The following is a 19,810-nucleotide window of genomic DNA, read 5'->3' as shown; positions in this document are numbered from 1 at the left end:
CATTTGACAGCAGTAAAAAAAAAAATGTTTTACATTTTGTCCAGGAAGTTATCCAGTGCTGGGATGCCCTCCTTCAGTCCTTTGCGTTTGCGGATCCCTGCAATCACCTGCGCTGGCCGACTATTGTCCTCAAAGGGGTTGCCAGGCAGAACCTGCCAGTGGTCAAAGATGCACTGCGGGAATGCCTGACCGCCAGTGTTGGACCTCAAGTCTGCTGTGAAACCTGTTGGGGGGGGGGGGTCATGAGTCATGATTTTTTTTTTCTCCTCTAAAAATGTTCAACCAAGTGGCAACCTTTATGGCACACTGCTGAAGCTAATGTGGAAGTGTTTTAAACTGCAGTTCCGCTAATGGCCAATAGCTGCTGTTTCAGAAACCAGGAAACTTGCATTATATTTAGGGTGACCGTTTTTAAGCCCCTAAACCGGGACTTAAGTGTACTGGGAGGGGTTAAGATGTCAATGCGTAACATAGCATGGGGCCTTTTTTTGTTTTGTTCAATTAGGAATTCAATACATGTAAAATAAAAACACCTTTTTCTGGAGTAACGGTCAATGTGGACGTGCAGCAGATCACTTTTCTGCTTGCCCTGTGTTTGGCTGTGTTAATGTTTTTTATGTAGGCATTTCCACCGTGCACAATCGAAAATGTACCGACCAAAAAAGTGCAGAAGGCAGTGTTTTCGTTGCTGGCTGCCATTGCCAGAAACTGGGACAAACCAGGATGTAAGGCCACCGTAGATAAATTATTCAAATATAACTAACTTTTTTTTTTTTTACATGTTTTGAATAACAATGTCACATTTTATTTAGAAAAACTTTGGTTGTTCTTATGAATTCATAAAATGTGTCCGAAATGAATTGATACAATATTCACAGAGGATGTTAAATAATTAATCTCAATATTAAAGTACGTAACACTTACTATATGGGCCACTCGGTTGTTTTTAACTATGATATTATTTTAGTGGGGTTTAATTTTCTGTGCTTATCAAAAAATGTACTATAACAGAAGTTCAGAGATGGCTGTGAAGCGACAATCAATGCACTTTAGCTAAACTTAGGTTAGTGTAAAATGGCGGAACATACAATGACATTTCAAAAATGTATACTTTATCACTATGTTCCCTCACTACGTTCTCTTGTCGTGTTTAAAAAAATTTATCAAATACTACATTGTTACGGTAATGTTTGCATTGTCATTGCGTGTTCCACTATTTTCACGCTAAGCTAAAGAACATTCATTACTGAACCATAATGATTTTTTTTTAATTAGTAAATGCACAGAATAAAACACAAAAATAATATAATAGTTAAAACAACTAAGTGGGACATATAGTAGGGATTGTGTACTTTAATTTTGAAATGAATTTCACATTCTCTGTGAATGTGTATATATTAATTTTGTACATGTTTTATGGTGGTTTCATAAAAACGACCCACTGGTGGTTGAGGTTTCTCTTGTTGCACACGTGAAGAGTACAACTACAGGTTGGGAGGGGTGCATCACGCTGTATGGCTTGTGTCTGTGTTCGTACCGAATGATTCGTTGACGGGAAGATAGGCTTTCACCACAAAGATGGGGGTTCCGGTAACCTGACACTCCTCAAATACGTGGCCTCGCTTTCTGTTGAGAACGCCGTAGATTCCTCCCACCACTTGCTCTGGACACTTTCAAAAAAAAAAAATGTCCCATTGTTTTACAACTATTACAGACTGGTGATGTCAGATTCATATAAAATAAATAGCAATCAAATTCCCTTAATGTAGTTATCACCGACCAAAGAAACAATTGAGACATGGTAAGGTCATTTCTAAGATTGGAGAATAATTTAACTAGATATTTTTTTCATCCCTTGGATATTTTGAACTATCAAAGTGTTGTTGAAGTATGCGCAACATTTTACACCTTAACCCATCACATGGATAGCTTCTGCAGTCGCTGTGTGGAGAATGAGTTCCTTTGCTTTCTCAAATCTAATCTCAAAAATATGAAGCGGGTTGAAATATTCCATTCACGACGGGAGGAAAAAGGACTCCTTGGTACAAGAATGAGTAAAGGGTTGGAACGAGTACTCACTGCAGATCCAGACGCAGAGGCAGGTGAAGTTCAAAAACAAACTTGCCAAGTACAACAGCCGTAGAACAATAAATGGATCTACTGTCATCACAAAATGCACCATTCAGCGACTAACACGAGTAGTGGAACGCAGGCAACAAGACAAACAGAGGGCAGGGTGTTTATACCGTAGATATGCAACACAGGACAGCAGGGAAATGCAGAGGACTTATGCTGGCCAGGTGAGGAACTGCAGCAAGAGGGGAAAACCTAGGACACATCTGTGAACGTGTCCGAGGTTCCATCAGCATTCAACTAGCGATGTTAACCAATGTTTCTTCGACACGCTTCAAGTATTCCATATCGTTGAGACGAAAACAGCGCGGGTTAGAAGCTGCTTCGTTGGGAGTTTGACGAAAATAGTCCCTATTTATCAGAGCATATCAGATATCACATGAGAAACCTGCTTCGTAGTTGAGTCAGAAGTATGCTTTTGAGACCGCTTCTAGAACCAATGGAAGTCAACAATGAGCAGAACGAAGGAAAATCTTTATTCTCCACACGGCAACCATGGAAACCTCTGGTGAAAGTTAGTATCAATATTTATAGTGAGGTGAGGAACAGTCAAAAGTTCTGCAAAGCTTCCATATTTTTTTCCTGCAAATTGAAGAAACCGAAGAATGCTAGAATTCTAAAGAAATAATTGCATGAAATTAAAACTCGATGGCAGTTTTGAATACCTGAATCTCCACCAGGTATACTGGCTCCATAAGCCTTGGCTGGGCAGTGAGCATGGAGGCGTACAGGACACGGCGGGCGGTGGGGATTATCTGGCCACCCCCTCTGTGGATAGCATCTGCGTGGAGGGTGACATCTTGGATGTCAAAGCGCACAGCCCTCATGTTCTCCTCGCACAGGGCACCCTGGCAGTGGGAAACACTTCTTTCATGGCTTCTTGAGAATACACCTTTTACATTTTGAGATTTTGAAAATGACTTTGTAAGCTAGCAGTCATGGTAATGCTACCGTTAACATGCCAGCGCATTCACATGAAATACCATAACATAATATACAAGGTCATCCTGTTACTTAAAGGACACTTTCAGCCAAGTAATTCACTTCAACCAAAAGGATAGATTAGGATGGCATGGACTCAAAAATTATGAGGTTCTATAGGTAGCCCCACTCAGTCAATACCCCTGTTGACAATAATCTGTAGTCATACAGTCACAAAGAGGCAGAAAGAGTGGGAAGAAAGAAGTTTCATTTCACAGTGAGTAAATTTAGCAAGAGATCGGGACTTTAAAATTTTAAGTTATTTAAGTTATTTGTCACAAATGTATGTCTGGTGACCAAAAAATGTAGTATCGTGGCAGGGAGTTACTGCTGAAACCTTTGGAGGTGGCGTCTACCTATTAGCCATCACCTCAGAGAGCTCCTCACCTCCTTGGTTGCCCACTGGAACCCAGCTACCATGCTGTCCTTGATCTCATTCAGGTACTGGACCCCCTTAGAGATGTCGATCAGCATGTTGGGGCCTGACCCGTCCGGCCCGAAGCACCAGATCTTGCGCGCCTCAGTCACCTCCCACTCGTACTTCTCAGTCAGGTAACGGGCCCTCAGCTTGAGCTCCTGCCTGGCACTCACATCCTCTTTGTCCACATCCTCGGCCAGGCCGTCCGGGAAGGGACGCGCTTTCATGAACAGGCGGTTATGCTTGTTGGGTGACTTGGACAAGCAGATCTGGTTGGACTCCTCACTGACTGTCTCTCTGTAGGACACCACGGGGTCTGATTTCTGTAAAAAGAAAGCAAAAAAAATTGCACAGAGACCAAATTAATAAACATTTTCTACCACAAAATTTCTAAAAGGATGCAATGTGTCCTTCAAATCAAATATAAAACACGCATCACACCTTTAAGGGGATGCCGGCATGGTCCTCCTCCAGATCCTTCAAGCAGATCTCCAGATGCAGTTCTCCGGCTCCTGCCACTATGTGCTCCCCGGACTCCTCGATAATACACTATTGGATATGGAGATGAATAATTTGCAATGCAAAGCTGCTCAGTGGCAGAGTTTAAAGTGTGTCAGAATCATAAAAGGTTCTTCAATCTGGCTGGTTAATTTCAAGCAGTGCCACGCAATACCTGAACCATTGGGTCGGACTTCGCCAGACGCTTCAGACCCTCCACCAACTTGGGGAGGTCAGCTGGGTTCTTGGCCTCGACCGCCACTCTTACGACGGGACTGACGCTGAACTTCATCACCCTCAAGTTGTGGGCGTGCTCAAAAGTGGTGATGGTGCCTGTCTTCACCAGGAACTGGTCGACACCAACGAGACCAACAATATTCCCGCAAGGCACGTCCTCAATAGGCTCTACGTAGCGCCCCATCATAAGGATTGTCCTGCAGGCACACACAAGACAGTAAATAATGTGAGTACAATGAGGATTCTTGTTGAATACAGAAGAATGTGTAGTTTGACAATATTTCATCAAAAACAAAGGATTGTTGGCAACCAACTTTTTCTTTCTTTCTTTCTTTTTCTTTTTCGCGAACTTGGCTCGACTTTTTCGCGAACTTGGCTCGACAAAAGGGATGCTAGTAGAATATGTCACGTTTTCCCAGTGTATTTGGGCACGCTTAGACCGCCTCAGATATAATCAAAGCCAGGGAAATATCCAAAAAGGCTTGATAATAACAAACCTTTGAATAGGCTTTAAGTACAAGTCTTCCTTCTTTCCGGGAGTATAGTTTGGACCCATTATGCGCACTTTCTGCCCTGTGGCCACAACTCCAGAGAACACACGACCAAAAGCGTAGAAGCGACCTTTGTCAGTGGTAGGCACCATCTTGGAGATGTACATCATGAGTGGTGCTTTGGGGTCACAGTTCTTTATTCCTGAGAGAGAGAGCAAAGCAGAGTCTTTCATGATTAATGAAGATGTTAGAAACACAATAAATCAGAAAATCATGCAAATTGCCACATACAAGGTTCAAGGAGGAATCATTAACACACCCATAGAAGACTCATCATCTCCCGGCCCTTCATACAGCAGCTCGCAACGATACCTTTGGGCTGTCACTGGGGAGGGTAGGTGGATGGTGATCATTTGGAGTAGGGCATCCCCTGCTGGAAGCCAGCGACGCATAACTGCCTGAGGAGGACAAAGCACCACCATTTGAGCAATTAAATCTCAATAGCTGTGTTGGAGTGAGGACCACCCGAGGTAGGATCAATACAAGACCACATTGAGTCCAAGACTGAAGCTTGTCGAGTCTGAGTCAATCCTAAGGCTGGGATGGGTGAGTCCAGTTCAAGTCCGATGGGGTTGAACTTCACTAAAGATCAAGAGCACCCGAACAGTGGAAGTCAAATTCAAGAATGTGATTGCAACCTTTCAGCCAATTCTTCTTTTCATTTGGTTTCAAGACGGAAAAATATACATGGCCCTTTATTTATTTACATCTTACACACAATTGGGTTTTAGTGCAGTCAGACAAGTACCTTCAGAAGGGGTTTCCCTTCCTTTTCTTTGTCCTCAGCATCAAGCTTCACATCCAGTTTCTGGGTCAACTTTTCAGTCTCTTCCTTTTTGAAGTTCATGATTGCATCAAAGACCTGTTGAAGCCAGAGGGGAGTGCAGGGGAGGGGAGATTACTGAGAATCATTACCCTCTGCGCACCTTCCAAAGAGTGCTGCAGCAAAACGTCACTCTCCTACCTTAAAAATGGGATCCAGAATAAGCTGGCAGAACGTTCTTGGGAGCTTGACACCATCTGCATTGGTTGAAGACTTGCTGAATTTACCAGCAACTGGATCAAAGTACCTTCCCAAACAACATTACACGCTAATTAGTGCCGCTCATTGGGAGTCCGACCCACTCAAAGCCATGCATCTCAAATGTCTCCAGCATCTTACGATTTATCACGTCAATGTTTTTCAAACATGATGTTTTATTTATTTATTTATTTTAGGGTGGCAGGTGGAAACTCTACCAGACCAATTCAAGCCTCATCTTCAAACAAAATTCACAGATTCATCCCTATTCAAGTAAACAGGTATGAGCACATAAAACATCAATAAATAATTAATTACACCTCAGCAACAGTCATAGGCATACACATTCTTGACATGTGTTTTGGATGGTTCCTTTTTGGTATTGTTATTGTGCTTTGTCTTTTCTTTGTCGTTCCTGTGTTGCTGTGTTATTAGATCGATGGAATAGTGATGTGATATTGATAACGGAATAATGTTTCTTATTATTTAGGTAGAAGCCACAGACCTCTCTCCCTCTCCTCTCCCTTAACTATATTTCGCTTTCCGATTTGTTTTTTAATCAATAAATAAAACGATCCGAGTAGACGGGTTCCCATGAAATCCGCCCCTTTATTCGCAAACCCAGTGTCTCGTGCGCACTCACTTATCTCCCCACAGTTTCTTCATCATGTCCTCAACCTTCTTGGCACGCTCGGCCGGCAGCAGCTCGGCCTTCTTGTCGGCTTTTGCCGCAAACTTGGCCACGTACATTTCCGCAAACTGCTTGAGAGTGAAAGCCCAACCATGGAGACCTGAGCCAAACCCGATCGTGCCAACCACTGGGTCCACCTGTGGTAAAACCGGAGATAGGAGTTTGTTAAAGAACCGATTGTCTTTTCACAGATGACACCTGAAGATGCTGAAGATGTGTTAACGGGCACCATGCCTAGAGGAGTAGATCAAGAGTCAAAAGAGGTCAGGATGGATGGGGGCATATATAATGGGAGGCTCTGGTCATTGATCCCATTAAAAGACAAAATAAATTCACTCTCCACTTAATGTTTTCACTCTGAGAAAAACTCTCTTTTAATGGCACTGCAAAAAAATGACATCGACAATTCAGAAAGAAGTTGTGAAAAAAAAAAAAAAATTTAATCTTTTTTTTTTCTTTTTTTTGAGAGAAATTACCTGGAGAACTTACAGTATGTCAGAGAACAAAAATTCTTTGACTATCTTAGAAATAAGGCATTTTTCCTCTTTTAAGACTGCTTTTTAAGACTATATGGTAATTCCTATATGTTTTTTGTTGTGTTTTTTACTTCTTTTTTTTCAGTAAAAGTGCTGTGTTACATTCTATCACAAAGCACTAGATCCTACACCCCAACATTATACTAATTTTGCTTTGTTAACAGAATGTCAGAATCACATTAAAAGTTCTGTGTGATCTGTGAAGGCAAAAGCCACTGTCTATAGCAACCTTTTGCACTGACCATTATATTGCCCATGGGTCCATTCTCCCCTTCTCCGTAGGTGGATATGATGACATTGACATTCTCCACTATACGCTGGAAGGTCTGGAAGAGCTCATCGGGTTCGAGCTGCAGCTCCAGCAGGGCCCTATCCATCTTGTTCATCATTAGAACTGGTTTGATGCGCTCGGCGATGGCCTGCCTGAGGACGGTCTCCGTCTGGACACACACGCCTATATGGGTAAGTAGATGCTTGTTCAAATCATGACCTTAGCTTTGACATCTATGATTGTTAGGAGTACTGAATGGCCAAATATAAGAGCAAAGTCAAAATGTTTTTTACACATATTTATTTGTATTTCTGAAATACATGAAATAAAGAGAATATTTTGACATATTTTAACCTAAAATTACAATATTCCTGTAGTTTAAAGAGTTATCCAACCCTAATATCAAACTGTCGGGGCAGCACCATGAATTCCATGAATTCCAATAACAATTATTCAACCTGTGGGTGAACCTCTGTGGGTGAACCACTCATAAAGTGTTTCAAATTATAAGTGCAAATTCATAATGAGTCAAACATAAACTCAACCTCCCCAGTCCATCCCCCACCCAAGGCCCCTAACAAATAGCTGTACTTGGTAACACAGCTGGGCTTACCTGATCGACACAGGCCTGAGTTTGCAAATTACAGTATGTGTTATAGTTTGTGTCATGTGTTTGTGTAGGGCAAGCAAAATCACAGCCTGAAGGCTGAAACATGCTTTTGCGAACGTGAAAATATCTCTGCATAGTGATGCAAAGAAAGCTTTTACGGGTAACCATAGCTAATCAGGGCCAACTTGCAGACTTCCATATATGTGGTTCTGTGTGTCAAACAAACTCATTGTTTGAGCAGGGAAAGGAATCTGATGGCATTGGAGTGAGGCCAAAACTCAGTTGAACTAAACCTAAATAGAACTAAATGGAGAAATCGCAAAGACTGCAAACGGACCACTGAACACATGTTGTGGAAAGTGCTTTGGTGGCACAGAGAAGGGCCCAGTGTGAACCTTCCCTGTTGACGTCATACCTGAGACACAGTCAACAACTACGAGTGCTCCGTCGGTGACCCGCAGAGCAGCAGTCACCTCGGACGAGAAATCAACATGGCCGGGAGAGTCAATCAAGTTTATGAGGAAGCCAGAGCCGTCCGTGCACTGTTTGATGAAGGCCATGTCATTGTCTTTGAGCTCATAGTACAAAGAGATTGCCCTGTGAAGGGGGGGGGGCAACGCATAACAGCAATGTTACAGAGACTTTGAAAGGCTTCATGTTACACCTACACCAACACGTTGATGGTAGAAAGGCGACCTTCTGAACGGATGCTTTGGGTTTAAAACTCTTCCAGACGGCTCAACAGTACCATAATGTGCAGTGTATACTCTAGAAAATTCAGATGTTACAGAAGTATGGTTGTGATGAAATCCTCTTTAACTCTGTCACTTTAATCATACAGTGAAGTTTCTGTGGTGTAGTTTCTATGGCTCCCCTTTTTCATTCAATTTCAACAAGTCACTAAATGTGCACTTAGTTTGCAATTAACCGTGGAAATGGGATTGACATGTTTTTTAAATGACACATTTGACAATGTACATACTAGATATATGATGTATTTGAATAGTATTCTTCACAGCCTTATATCATGTTAACTACACAATTTCAATTATATTTTATCGTCTTTTAAAACATAAATTTGGTAATGAACTGCTGTCATGGATGAGGCCCAAAACATGAACAGCATCATTGGGTACTTTGGCAAATAATACACCCCACTGCTGCACTTACGTGGATTTGATGGTGATGCACCTCTCCTGCTCATCCTTGCGGGTGTCTGTAAAACGGGTCTCCCCAGCTCGCGCTGAGGCGATGATCCCAGCCTTACACACTAGCGAGTCTGTCAGAGTGGACTTGCCGTGGTCTACGTGGGCGATCACTGACATGTTCCTGATGTTGGACTTCTTGTCCATGATCTCACGGATCTGGTCAACTGTAAAGTTCACCTGAGGACAGACACTGTGAGTGTTAGTCTACCGACACTATCAGCATTTCGAATACTTAAATTTTTGGCCCTTACTTGCATGTGAAAAAAAACTCTTTGAGGCTGTGATTGGACAGAGGAATCCCTATAGCATTAAATCATTTTTTCTCTCTCAATTTTCTCTAGCCCAATCTACCCAGATTCCTTGGGGCATCTCTGCCTGTGTGCTATAGTATAGGAGTTTTCATCCTGCCCAATCAAGGTGTGGAACTGCAACTTGTATTACATTAAAGTTGATTTTACACAGAATCTGATCTGTCCGTCAGACCCTCCCCTCCAGCGACCGTCAAGATCTTGCATCTGAAAATACTGAGAGCATGGCTAATTGCATTACAAAAATGATGTGCAAGTTGCAATTTAACATTTTCCATGAATTTGTTTGAAACTCCCTTTGTTTTGTGTTGTGTTTGCAAAGTGTGAAAAAACAAACAGACAATTCATTGAAATTAAGATATTTATTCATATAATGAATATGGTGGCATCCAACGTTAGCGTTAATAACATCATTATTTCATATATATCTAAATGATTTGCTTAGTTGTAAGCCCAGTTCCAATAAAAAAGTGACTTCCGGTCACACTGTCAGATCCAAATTCGTCGCAAGAGTTGAAAAATTTGAACGCATGCCTCAACCCTCAATCTGAAGTGGAAATCTTGCACTGAAGAAGAATAGACCTCCAGTGAGGAGTTTCCGGCTTAAGGATTACCAAGTGACTAATTTCAGAAAGCAACAATGCAGGCAAGCAGCCTTACATTGCTCGAAGCGTCCGACATAAATGGGGCGTATTTCAGAAGCCCTTAACGTGGGAGGAAAACCCACATGAACATTGGGGGAACATGCAAAATCCAGACAGAACAGACAGACAGGACCCCAATCTGAGAAGATGTTTAGTGTTATATATGATTTAGTCCAAAATATATTAGGAAGATAAGTACTGTGGTTTTTATTAGTTCAGAACGGCTCGCTGGCCAAAACGATAAACCATAATAATAATAATAACCCCAGGAGAATTGCTGGCTCCTGGGTGGCTGACCAGCCCCGTACCCATAGACAATCATGAAGGAAACTCCCTGCCCAAATCCGGCCAATCAGCGCCACTTGTGGGCTAATTCGGCCAATTTGGGAAAGCTGGGTCTGCTGCCGGGGCTTCACCACACCCCTAGGTCCGCCACACCAACCGTTACTTGAAACAAACACCGTGTCCAAGAGTCCGGTGCGTCATTGTGCGGTGTCCGTGTCTCCCACAAGCTTGAAGCACAAGCAACAAAAGTTGGATTTAACTTTTAAATTAGGCCTTGTAGATCTAATATGAGTGAAGATTCAGTAACTGGATTGCTTATTTCTCGCCTCAAATTTGTTCAGGAACTGATTTTGGTAGACTAATGAGAAACAAATAATGTACCGGTAATTAAAAAAAATAATAATAATAAATAATCTTTGGGCTGCTCCCGTTAGGGGTCCCCACAGCAGATCATCTGCCTCCACCTTCTGTTCTGCGCATCTTCCTCCCTTACACCAACCGCCTGCATGTCCACCCTCACCACATCCATAAACCTTCTCTTTGGCCTTCCTCTTTTCCTCTTCCCTGGCAGCTCCATCCTCAGCATCCTTCCCCATATGTAACTCTCATCTCCCCTACACACGTGTCCAAACCATCTCAATCTCGCCTCTCTCACTTTTCCACCAAACTGATAATGTGAAATAACTGAAAGTTACGGAGTATATACAACGAAAGCTGGAAGCTGGAACTTGTGCTCAAACCCCATTGGCTCAGACCTTGCGGCGTCTGGAGGGTGGCTCCTCCCACTTAAACAGCTTTGGAACAAGAGGGTTATAAACGTTAGACTGGCTCGAACGCATAATCCAAGAGGTACTTTCATCAATAAACTTCAAAGACATGTTTTGGGAACCTCAGAGACCTATATCAACTTGAGTAAAAAGGAGCCTACAGCACTCGGTCTCCTTTAGGTTCAGCTATTAATCATTTTCATTGACGACCCCCTGGAACCTCTTGAAAGTCCCCTAGGGGATCCTCAGACCCCACATTGGGAAATAGTGCCCTAATTTTTCGCAGTGCAGTGACGAAAAAAATCGGATGCACCTGTGCTCACGTAACAGGTACCAGGTTCGGAGCGCTTTTAAATGGATATAGTATTACAGAAACTGCGTTCAGATCCTCAAGCTATGCAACTTTAATAAGGCCATCGCAGGGAGTGGGCGTTTTCGTGCTATCTTTAACAATTTGATAATGTTATTGCAATATCTGCAACCTACATAAGGACAGAGCGACAAAACGGATTCTGGTGGGAGAGGGATTTACCCCCCCCCCCAAAAAAAAAAAAAAGTATTTAATGTTTTATCACAGGGTGTAGGCTACATCTTCATATTTAATTAAGCAAGAATCATTATAGCGTGCGTATTGTGCCGTGGTTGTCTGACGATTCCACTCGTAGGTATCCTTGCAACGGTGACTAAGCAATTTCATCATCTCATCCCAGGCAGACGTCAAGTTAGTATCGGAATATCAAACACAGGCAGGTATAAGGAACAAACTGACATGTATCTGAAAAGCACGATAAAAACAAATCGTAGCTACCATTTTGGTATGATGCCCTGCTCAGCTCAAGGTGGATACGGAGTGTCAAAAGAGGACGATGTTGTGCCCTGCTCGTCGCCCTCGGTGGACTTCAGCGAAGTGTGCGAGAAATACGACGCAACGCTGTCACGTTTTAATACTGCGCAGCGAGAGTCATGTGGCTGAGGTCATGTGGGACTGGGCGACCAATTAATATCTCTTTAGATATATAAAAAGAAAAGAAAGCAAAGTTGTTAGGTTTTGTAATCGGGGATGTGTAATAAGAGCTTCCTTTAGACCTATGTGTATTTCCTTTTTTAAACTTTGATTTATTTTATGTTTATTAGGTTATTATTGGGTTTGGAGGATATGAGTTTAATCATTTTCCAAGTTTTTGTCGTGCTTTTCAGATGCATATCAGTTTTTCCCACATACCTGCCTGTGTGTGTGACATTCCAATACTAACTTGACGTCTTAAGACGGGGTGAGATGATGAAATTGCTGAGCCACTGTTGCAAGGATTGTCAGAGTATACTCTGACATTGTCTGCACTCTTTCTAATTTGAAAAAAAATAAATAACTTTGGAAAAAATATCTTCTTAATAGGATTAATTGGTGGCTGTAGAACAGGGCAATCTTGTTTATAATAATAATAATAATAATAATAATAATAATAATAATAATAATACCCTTTATTTGTATAGCACCTTTCATACACGACATGTAACTCAAAGTGCTTTACTGCTAATCCTAATTGTGTGTGTGTGTGTGTGTGTGTGTGTGTGTGTGTATGCGCGCCCGTCTATTGGTTGGTCTTGAGAGAAAAAGTATTTTATGGAAATAAAAGTGATGTAAATCATGGAATGATGGAAATCAAGTGAAATAGAATTCCCATAAAATAAATCATATTGCATATTTCTTTCCATAAAGAATCCACAGAATGTGCCTAGAATGTGCCTGGTCATGACAAACTCCAGTGCCCTCTGACTCAATGTAATACAAGGGAAGAAAACTGCTATATCCCGATTGTTATTACGGTATAGTATACCGAGTATCACTCACTCACTCACTCACTCATCCCATGGCCTATGGGGTCGTAGGGGTGTCATGTTGGAAGCTTGGGCCGTCAGGGATCTCCAGCGCTCACGGTCTTCTGCTGTACAAAGCAGGGTTTGGAAGCTGCAGCCAGTCCATTCTTTGATGTTGTCTATCCAGGACTTTCTCTGCCTGCCTCTTCTTCGTTTCCCCTCTACCGTTCCCTGTAAGATGGTCTTTGACAGGGAGGTGTGTCTTGTGACATGGCCAAACCAGGCCAGTTTGCGACGTTTCACTATTGAGAGTACAGGTTCTTGTTGTCCAGCATAGGTGGTAACTAACTGTCTGACATAGTCATTTGTCTGGTGTTCATTATAGGAAATGTGTAGCATCCTTCTATAGCACTTGTTTTCGAAGGACTGTATCCTGCGTTCGGTGTTCGCTGTGAGTGTCCAGCTCACACAGCCATAGAGTAGGGTGGATAGTATGAGAGAGTTATAGAGTCTGACCTTCACCGGGAAGCTGATGGTGTTGCTTCTCCATATTCTGGCCAGTCTTGTCATGGCTGAATATGCTATGCCAATTCTTGTTTTTATTTATTTTGTGGAGCTGCAATATTCGCTCACAAGGGACGCAAGGTATGTGAAGTCCTTTACTTCTTCCAGCGTTTGCCCGTTCAGTTTGATGTTGGTTGGTGTTGGATGGTTATGGCTGTTGACCAGGATCTTGCTTTTCTCTTTGCTTATCTCCATTCCGTATCTTCTCGCTACCTGCTCCAGTCTGGTGGTGAGATCCTGGAGTTCAGCTTCGCTTTTCCCTATGAGGTCGATGTCATCAGCGAAGCGGAGGTTGGAGATGGGTCTTCCTCTGATGGATATGGCTGTGTGGAACTCTTGCAGGGCTTCTTCCATGATGAAGCCGGGAGAGGAGACAGCCTTGATGGACACCTATTGTTGTTTTAAAAGGTTATCCCAAACTGTTATTGATGAGAACTGCACTGCTTGAGTGGGTGTAGAGTGCTTGTGAGACCTGTATGAGGTTACTGTCAAAGTTGTAGTTTCTGAGAACCTGCCACAAGCCTTCATGCCAAACACGATCAAAGGCTTTTTTAAAGTCAATGAAGTTGTGATATAGCTTGTGTTGATGCTGATGGTACTTCTCAATCAGTAATCTGATGTTGAAGATTTGCTCAGTGGTGCTCCTTCTTGGTCTGAATCCTGCTTGTTCCTCTGCAATTATTTCCTCTGCCTTGCTCTTCAACCTGTTCGGGATGATCCGCAGCAGTTCTTTGCTCGCATGACAGATGAGGCTGATGGTTCTGTACTTTTGGCATTACCTCGAGTTCCCTTTTTTGGGGATGGGGATAATTAAAGATTGGGTCCATTTTTTGGGCAACTGCTGGGTTTCCCAGATCCTTTGGCAGATGTGTGTCATTGCTTTTGTCATCTCATGCCCTCCGTGTTTCCAAATCTCTGCTGGGATTTTGTCAATGCCTGGCGATTTGCCGGTCTTCAGGCTCCTTACTGCCTCCTCCACTTCGGCTTGGAGTATTGGCACATCTTCACATTCCCTGCTGGACTTCGTGTCATTGGTGAGAATGTTGGGGTCTGGGACAGGCAGGGATATTTGGTAATGTCTTTTATTTGTAGAGCAGACAGAAGACAGGCAGGGAGCAGGCAGGATACATCTAGGGGAGAGGCAGGTTCGATAACGAGGAGTGCAGACAGAAGACAGGCGGAGTGGCAGGCAGGATACATGGTCGGAGTACTCGTTGGAGACCCCGTCCATCTCCACGTCCTCTGCTAAATGGGCCACGTGATCCTCATCGGAGTAGTTGGACACCCCGTCCATCTCCTCGTCCTCCGGTAAATGGGCCACGTCCTCATCGGAGGAGGGACCCCCAGAGTCGACATCCTCCGCCTCTGAAACATCGCTGGAGGACGCAGACAAGAGAGGTGGTGGGGTCTGCGGTCGGGAGGGTTGACCCGGTCTGGAGGGCTTGTCTGGAGGGCTGGTCAGGATGGCGCTGATGGAACCTCCTGATGAGGGTGTGGTCCAGAATGTGCCTCGTGGGGACCCAGGACCTCTCCTCCGGGCCGTAACCCTCCCAATCCACCAGGTACTGCAGGCCTCTCCCACACCGGCAGGAGCGTAGGAGACGGCGGACAGAGAAGGCAGGACCCCCGTCAATGAAGCGCAGAGGAGGCGGGGGAGGCACCAAGGGGACCAGAGTACTCTCCCGGACTGGCTTGACCTTGGACACGTGGAAGGTGGGATGGACGCGCATGGACCTGGGAGCCGCACTGCCACCGGGTTGACGACCTTCTCGATCTTGAATGGGCCGATGAACCGAGGAGCCAGCTTCTTAGAGTCCACCTTCAGGGGGAGGTCCAAGGTGGAGAGCCAGACCTTCTGGCCCGGCTGGTACTCCGGGGCCTGGGAGCGGCGACGGTTGGCGGCAGAGGCGTTGCGGCCAGCGGCTCGGAGGAGGGCGGCCCGGGCCTGGGTCCAGGTCCTGCGGCAGCGCGAATGAAGGCCTGGACGGACGGGCAGGAAGCCTCCTTCTCAAGGGCTGGGAATAGAGGCGGTTGGAAGCCGTAGGCGCACCGGAAGGGGGAGAGGCCTGTGGCCAAACTGGTCAGGGTGTTGTGGGCATATTCCACCCACAAAAGCTGCTCGGACCAGGACGACGGGTGTTGTGATGTCATGCAGCGAAGGGCCGTCTCCATCTCCTGGTTCTTCCGCTCTGTTTGGCTGTTGGACTGGGGGTGGTACCCTGAAGAGAGGCTGACGGTGGCCCCCAGGAACGCACAGAACTCCCTCCAAAAGACAGAGGCGAACTGGGGACCCCGGTCGAATACAACATCTACCAGGATGCCTTGGAGGCGGACGACGTGGTACAATAATAGCCTGGTGGTGCCCTTGGCCGACGGGAGCTTCGGTAGAGGCACGAAGTGAGCCATCTTGCTAAACCGATCCACCACGGTCAGGATGGTAGTGTTGCCGCTAGACGGTGGCAGACCGGTAACGAAGTCCACGGAGATGTGAGACCAGGGGCGATGAGGAACTGGCAGTGGGTGTAGGAGACCAGCAGGAGCAAGAACAGAGGGTTTGTGCTGGTTACAGGTGGGGCAGGCATTGACGAACCCTCGGACGTCCTCACCCAGGGAGAAGTGACGCTGGACGACCTCCTTCGTCCGCTGGATCCCCGGGTGGCAGGTGAGTCGGGAGTTGTGGGCACACTGGAGAACCTCGGACCGGAGGTCAGGCAGGACGAACAGACGGTCGGGCGGACATGCGCTGGGTCCAGGTTGGTCCTGGGCGGCGGCTCTGACCCTCTCTTCCACCTCCCAGGTGAGTGTGGCAACTAGACGGGAGGACGGTAGAATGGTGTCAGGGTCAGCAGCGTCTTCCTCCTCCTCCTGGAACTGCCGGGACAGGGCGTCAGGTTTGATATTGCGTGACCCCGGCCGATAGGAGAGGGAGAAATTGAACCTTGTTAGGAAGAGCGCCCAACGGGCCTGACGGGAGTTCAGTCTCCTGGCGGACTGGATATACTCCAGGTTCTTGTGGTCGGTCCACACCAGGAACGGCAGCTGGGTTCCCTCTAGCCAGTGTCGCCACCCCTCCAGGGCCAATTTGACGGCGAGAAGCTCCCTATTCCCGATGTCATAGTTCCTCTCGGCCGGGGTTAAACGCCTGGAGAAGAAGGCGCAGGGATGAAGCTTCTGGCCGGAGGCGCTTCTCTGGGACAGAACAGCTCCGACTCCCACGTCGGAGGCGTCCACTTCAACCACGAACTGCCGTTTGGGGTCAGGCAATATCAGAATGGGGGCTGAAGTGAACCGTGCCTTCAGGGCCAGGAAGGCGTCGTTGGTGGCGGTGGACCACCGAAACGGCACCTTGGAGGAAGTTAGGGCTGTGAGGGGGGAAGCCACCCTGCTGGTTGCTGGGCGGCGCTCCACTTGCCTCTGACGCCTCTCTCGCCGACGGGCCTGGATGCGTCGGTCGATACGGGAAGCAAGCGCAATGATGCCATCGACAGAGGTGGGCAGGTCGTGGGAAACTAGCTCATCCTTCAGGAACGCGTCAATCTGGGCTGCCGGGTTCCACTCGCTCAGTCGAGCCCGGGTGCGGGAGTCGATCGCGTAATCGACCACGGAGCCGGACCCTTGACTGAGACCCAGGAGACCACCAGCAGCATCGGGACCTTGTGATGTCACCCCGAACACCTTGCGGAGCTCGGCGGCGAAGGCGTGGAAGGAGGAGCAGGCTGGTGTGCGTCGTTCCCACTCGGCCGTTCCCCATAGCCGAGCACGGCCCGTCAGGAGATTTACGGTGAACGCCACCCTGGCTTCCTCGGAGGCGAAGGTGTGGGGCTGCAGAGCGAAGAGGATGGAACAATTCATAATGAACGGACTACAGCTGTCTGCGTCTCCGGCGTAGCGTTCTGGAACCCCCACCCGGGGCTCCAGGGAGTACCCAGGCTGGGCCGGTGCAGGTGGGTCCGGGGAAGCAGGCGGTGGGATGAACTGACCAAGAGCGATGGCCAGCTGCTGGACCTGGGCAGCTAGCGTGGCAAGCCCTTGCTCCTGGCTAGCCGCTGCTAGCCGAACGTCCGCTGAGGTGGAGGCTCGGACAGCCTCCTGGTGTTGGAGCTGTGACTCCACCCTTCCCAGGCGTGCCAGCAACTCGTGGTTGTGTGCTGGGTCCATTGTTGGCCAGTTTGTACTGTAACGGGTGTGGTTAGGACCCAATTGCAGCACAAAGACAGGCAGGGAGCAGGCAGGATACATCGTCGGGGACAGGCAGGTTCGATAACGAGGAGTGCAGACAGAAGACAGGCGGAGTGGCAGGCAGGATACGTGGTCGGAGCGAGGCAGAGTCGGTAGCAGGGAATCAGTCTGGAGAACGCTGGAGAGTCTGGTGCAAGCATCGAAGACAATCTGGAAATATGTGACTGGTGAGAGAGGCAGATATAGGGGTTAGATTACAGATTGGGAACAGCTGTGTGCGCAGGTGAATGGAGTTGGACTAATGGGACAGGTAAAGGAGAGGGAGGGGAAGTAGAAGAAGGCGGAGATCATGACACTCGGTCCATCTCTTGGTTACCGCTACTTTTTCGGTTAGTAGAGAGCCGTCCTTGTCTTCAATTATTGTGGCTGTGGGTTGCTGTGTCTTTGTCAGTTTCTTTAAAGTGGTGTACGCTGCTTAACTGTTGCCGAGTCGCATCCCTTCCTCTATGCTTTAACACTGCTCTGTGATCCACTTCTCTCTAGCTTCCCTCATCCTCTTCCTGATATTTTTATTCACCATAGTGTACTGTTTTGCTGCATCTGGGTCATCCTTCTTGGCCTTCTTGAAGGTTCTTCTAAGGTCGCATAGATCTAGGATGTCGTCGGTGACCCATGGTTTGTTTTTCTTCCTGTACTTCCCTAATACTGCCGTTGCTGTTTCTATGAGTGCTTCCTCCATCTTGTCTGTCAATGTGTCGATGTCTTGTAGTAGGTTAAGTGTTGCAAATTTACCCCCTATGTTTGCCTCAAATACTCTTGCTACTTGTGGGTCTTTCAGCTTGTCTACATTAAATCTGATGCGTGGGTTATTGTGTTTCTTTTGTGTCTTCAGTTTAAGTCTGAGTGTCAACAGTACCATATTGTGGTCGCTTCCAATGTCCGCCCCAGGAAAGGTTCTGGTTTGGGCTTTGTTGATGCGCGACTTGAACCTTTGTGGGGAGAGTATGTAATCGATTTGGTTATGTGTCTTTCCATTTGGAGCGTGCCATGTTGTTCTGCGGGAGATTTTGTGTGGAAACAGCGTGTTGGCTACAGTGAGCTTATGGCTTCTAGCAAAGTCCAGAAGTCTCAGTCCTCTGTCGTTTGTTTCACCTAGTCCAAAGCGGCCTGCTGTTCCTCCCCTATGTTCGTAGGCATCTGTGCCAATTTTGGCATTCCAGTCTCCTTGGATGACCAGAAAGTCCTTCTTGGGTGTTGCCTTGATGGTGTTCTCTAGCTCCTCATAGAAAGTTTCACTTAAGCTAAGGACCCTGCTTGTAGATGGTAAAAAGTTAGGAAGAGTGCATTATCAGATCTAAATTGTTAGCCTAGCCCACAATTAGAAACATCTCCTTAGGACAAAAGTATACTTGTCATTAAATTAACACCCAGTAACCACACCAAGTGGCACTCATTAAAATAGAGCTGTCGTTAATGGAGTGGCCTTTTGAGTTAAATCCTTTAGTTTGTAGGGTTACTAAGGGGATATAATTCAGGGCTGAAACAGGGGAGGCTCCAGGAAGGAGACAGATAGCAGCTGGGCGAGGGTATTCGCTACCTAGTTGAAGCAATCTTTAGAATCCTGTACAGTGGTAATACCTGCCAGGCTAGAGATTTAACCCGTTAGATGGAGGACTAGTCCGGAGCACTCTATAGTGCTATTGCCAGGAGATATTTTTGGCACCCAACGTGGGGCCGAAGCGGAAAACCTTAATAGTTTTTCCCATTTTGGCCTGGCGGGACAGACCAGTATGAGAGCCTGTAAACCTGCCTGCGAGCACTCTCGGTGAAGGAGCATTGAGGGCGTGAAGACATTGACTCAGAGAAAACAGCCGCTGGTGGTACTAGCCTTGGTGATGGAATGGCAGGAGTGGGATACAGCTATCCAGAACTGGGTTTGCAGAGCCACCCGGAGAGGACGGGTAGAAACTCAAGCCATAGTATGGGAGTGCCTTTGTCACGGACAGTTGCTGAACATCACGTGAAAAGAGGACCAGGGTTTTGAGATCCTAGTAGTATTCCCGAGTCTGATGGCAGAGGCGGGGAAACCAGCT

At 46.2% G+C, this 19,810-nt stretch overlaps 1 protein-coding gene across 1 annotated transcript; it reads right to left on the bottom strand.

Moving 5' to 3' along the window:
- Positions 1-6: 6 nt before the first annotated feature.
- eef2l2 (eukaryotic translation elongation factor 2, like 2) lies at positions 7-13,892 on the bottom strand (the record flags this gene model as incomplete). The annotated part of the gene is made up of 15 exons (XM_080004334.1): positions 7-223; positions 1,538-1,670; positions 2,799-2,981; positions 3,502-3,855; positions 3,974-4,081; positions 4,206-4,464; positions 4,765-4,960; positions 5,078-5,216; positions 5,567-5,680; positions 5,783-5,888; positions 6,483-6,667; positions 7,309-7,520; positions 8,363-8,544; positions 9,118-9,332; positions 13,608-13,892. The coding sequence occupies 15 exons, from the start codon at positions 13,890-13,892 to the stop codon at positions 30-32; spliced, it is 2,865 nt and encodes a 954-aa protein (XP_079860460.1). The 3' UTR covers positions 7-29.
- Positions 13,893-19,810: the final 5,918 nt, after the last annotated feature.

This window comes from Zeus faber (assembly GCF_960531495.2).
Source record: "Zeus faber genome assembly, chromosome: 7".
In the NCBI taxonomy this organism is placed as follows: domain Eukaryota; kingdom Metazoa; phylum Chordata; class Actinopteri; order Zeiformes; family Zeidae; genus Zeus; species Zeus faber.
This window is presented reverse-complemented; position numbering and strand designations above follow the sequence as displayed.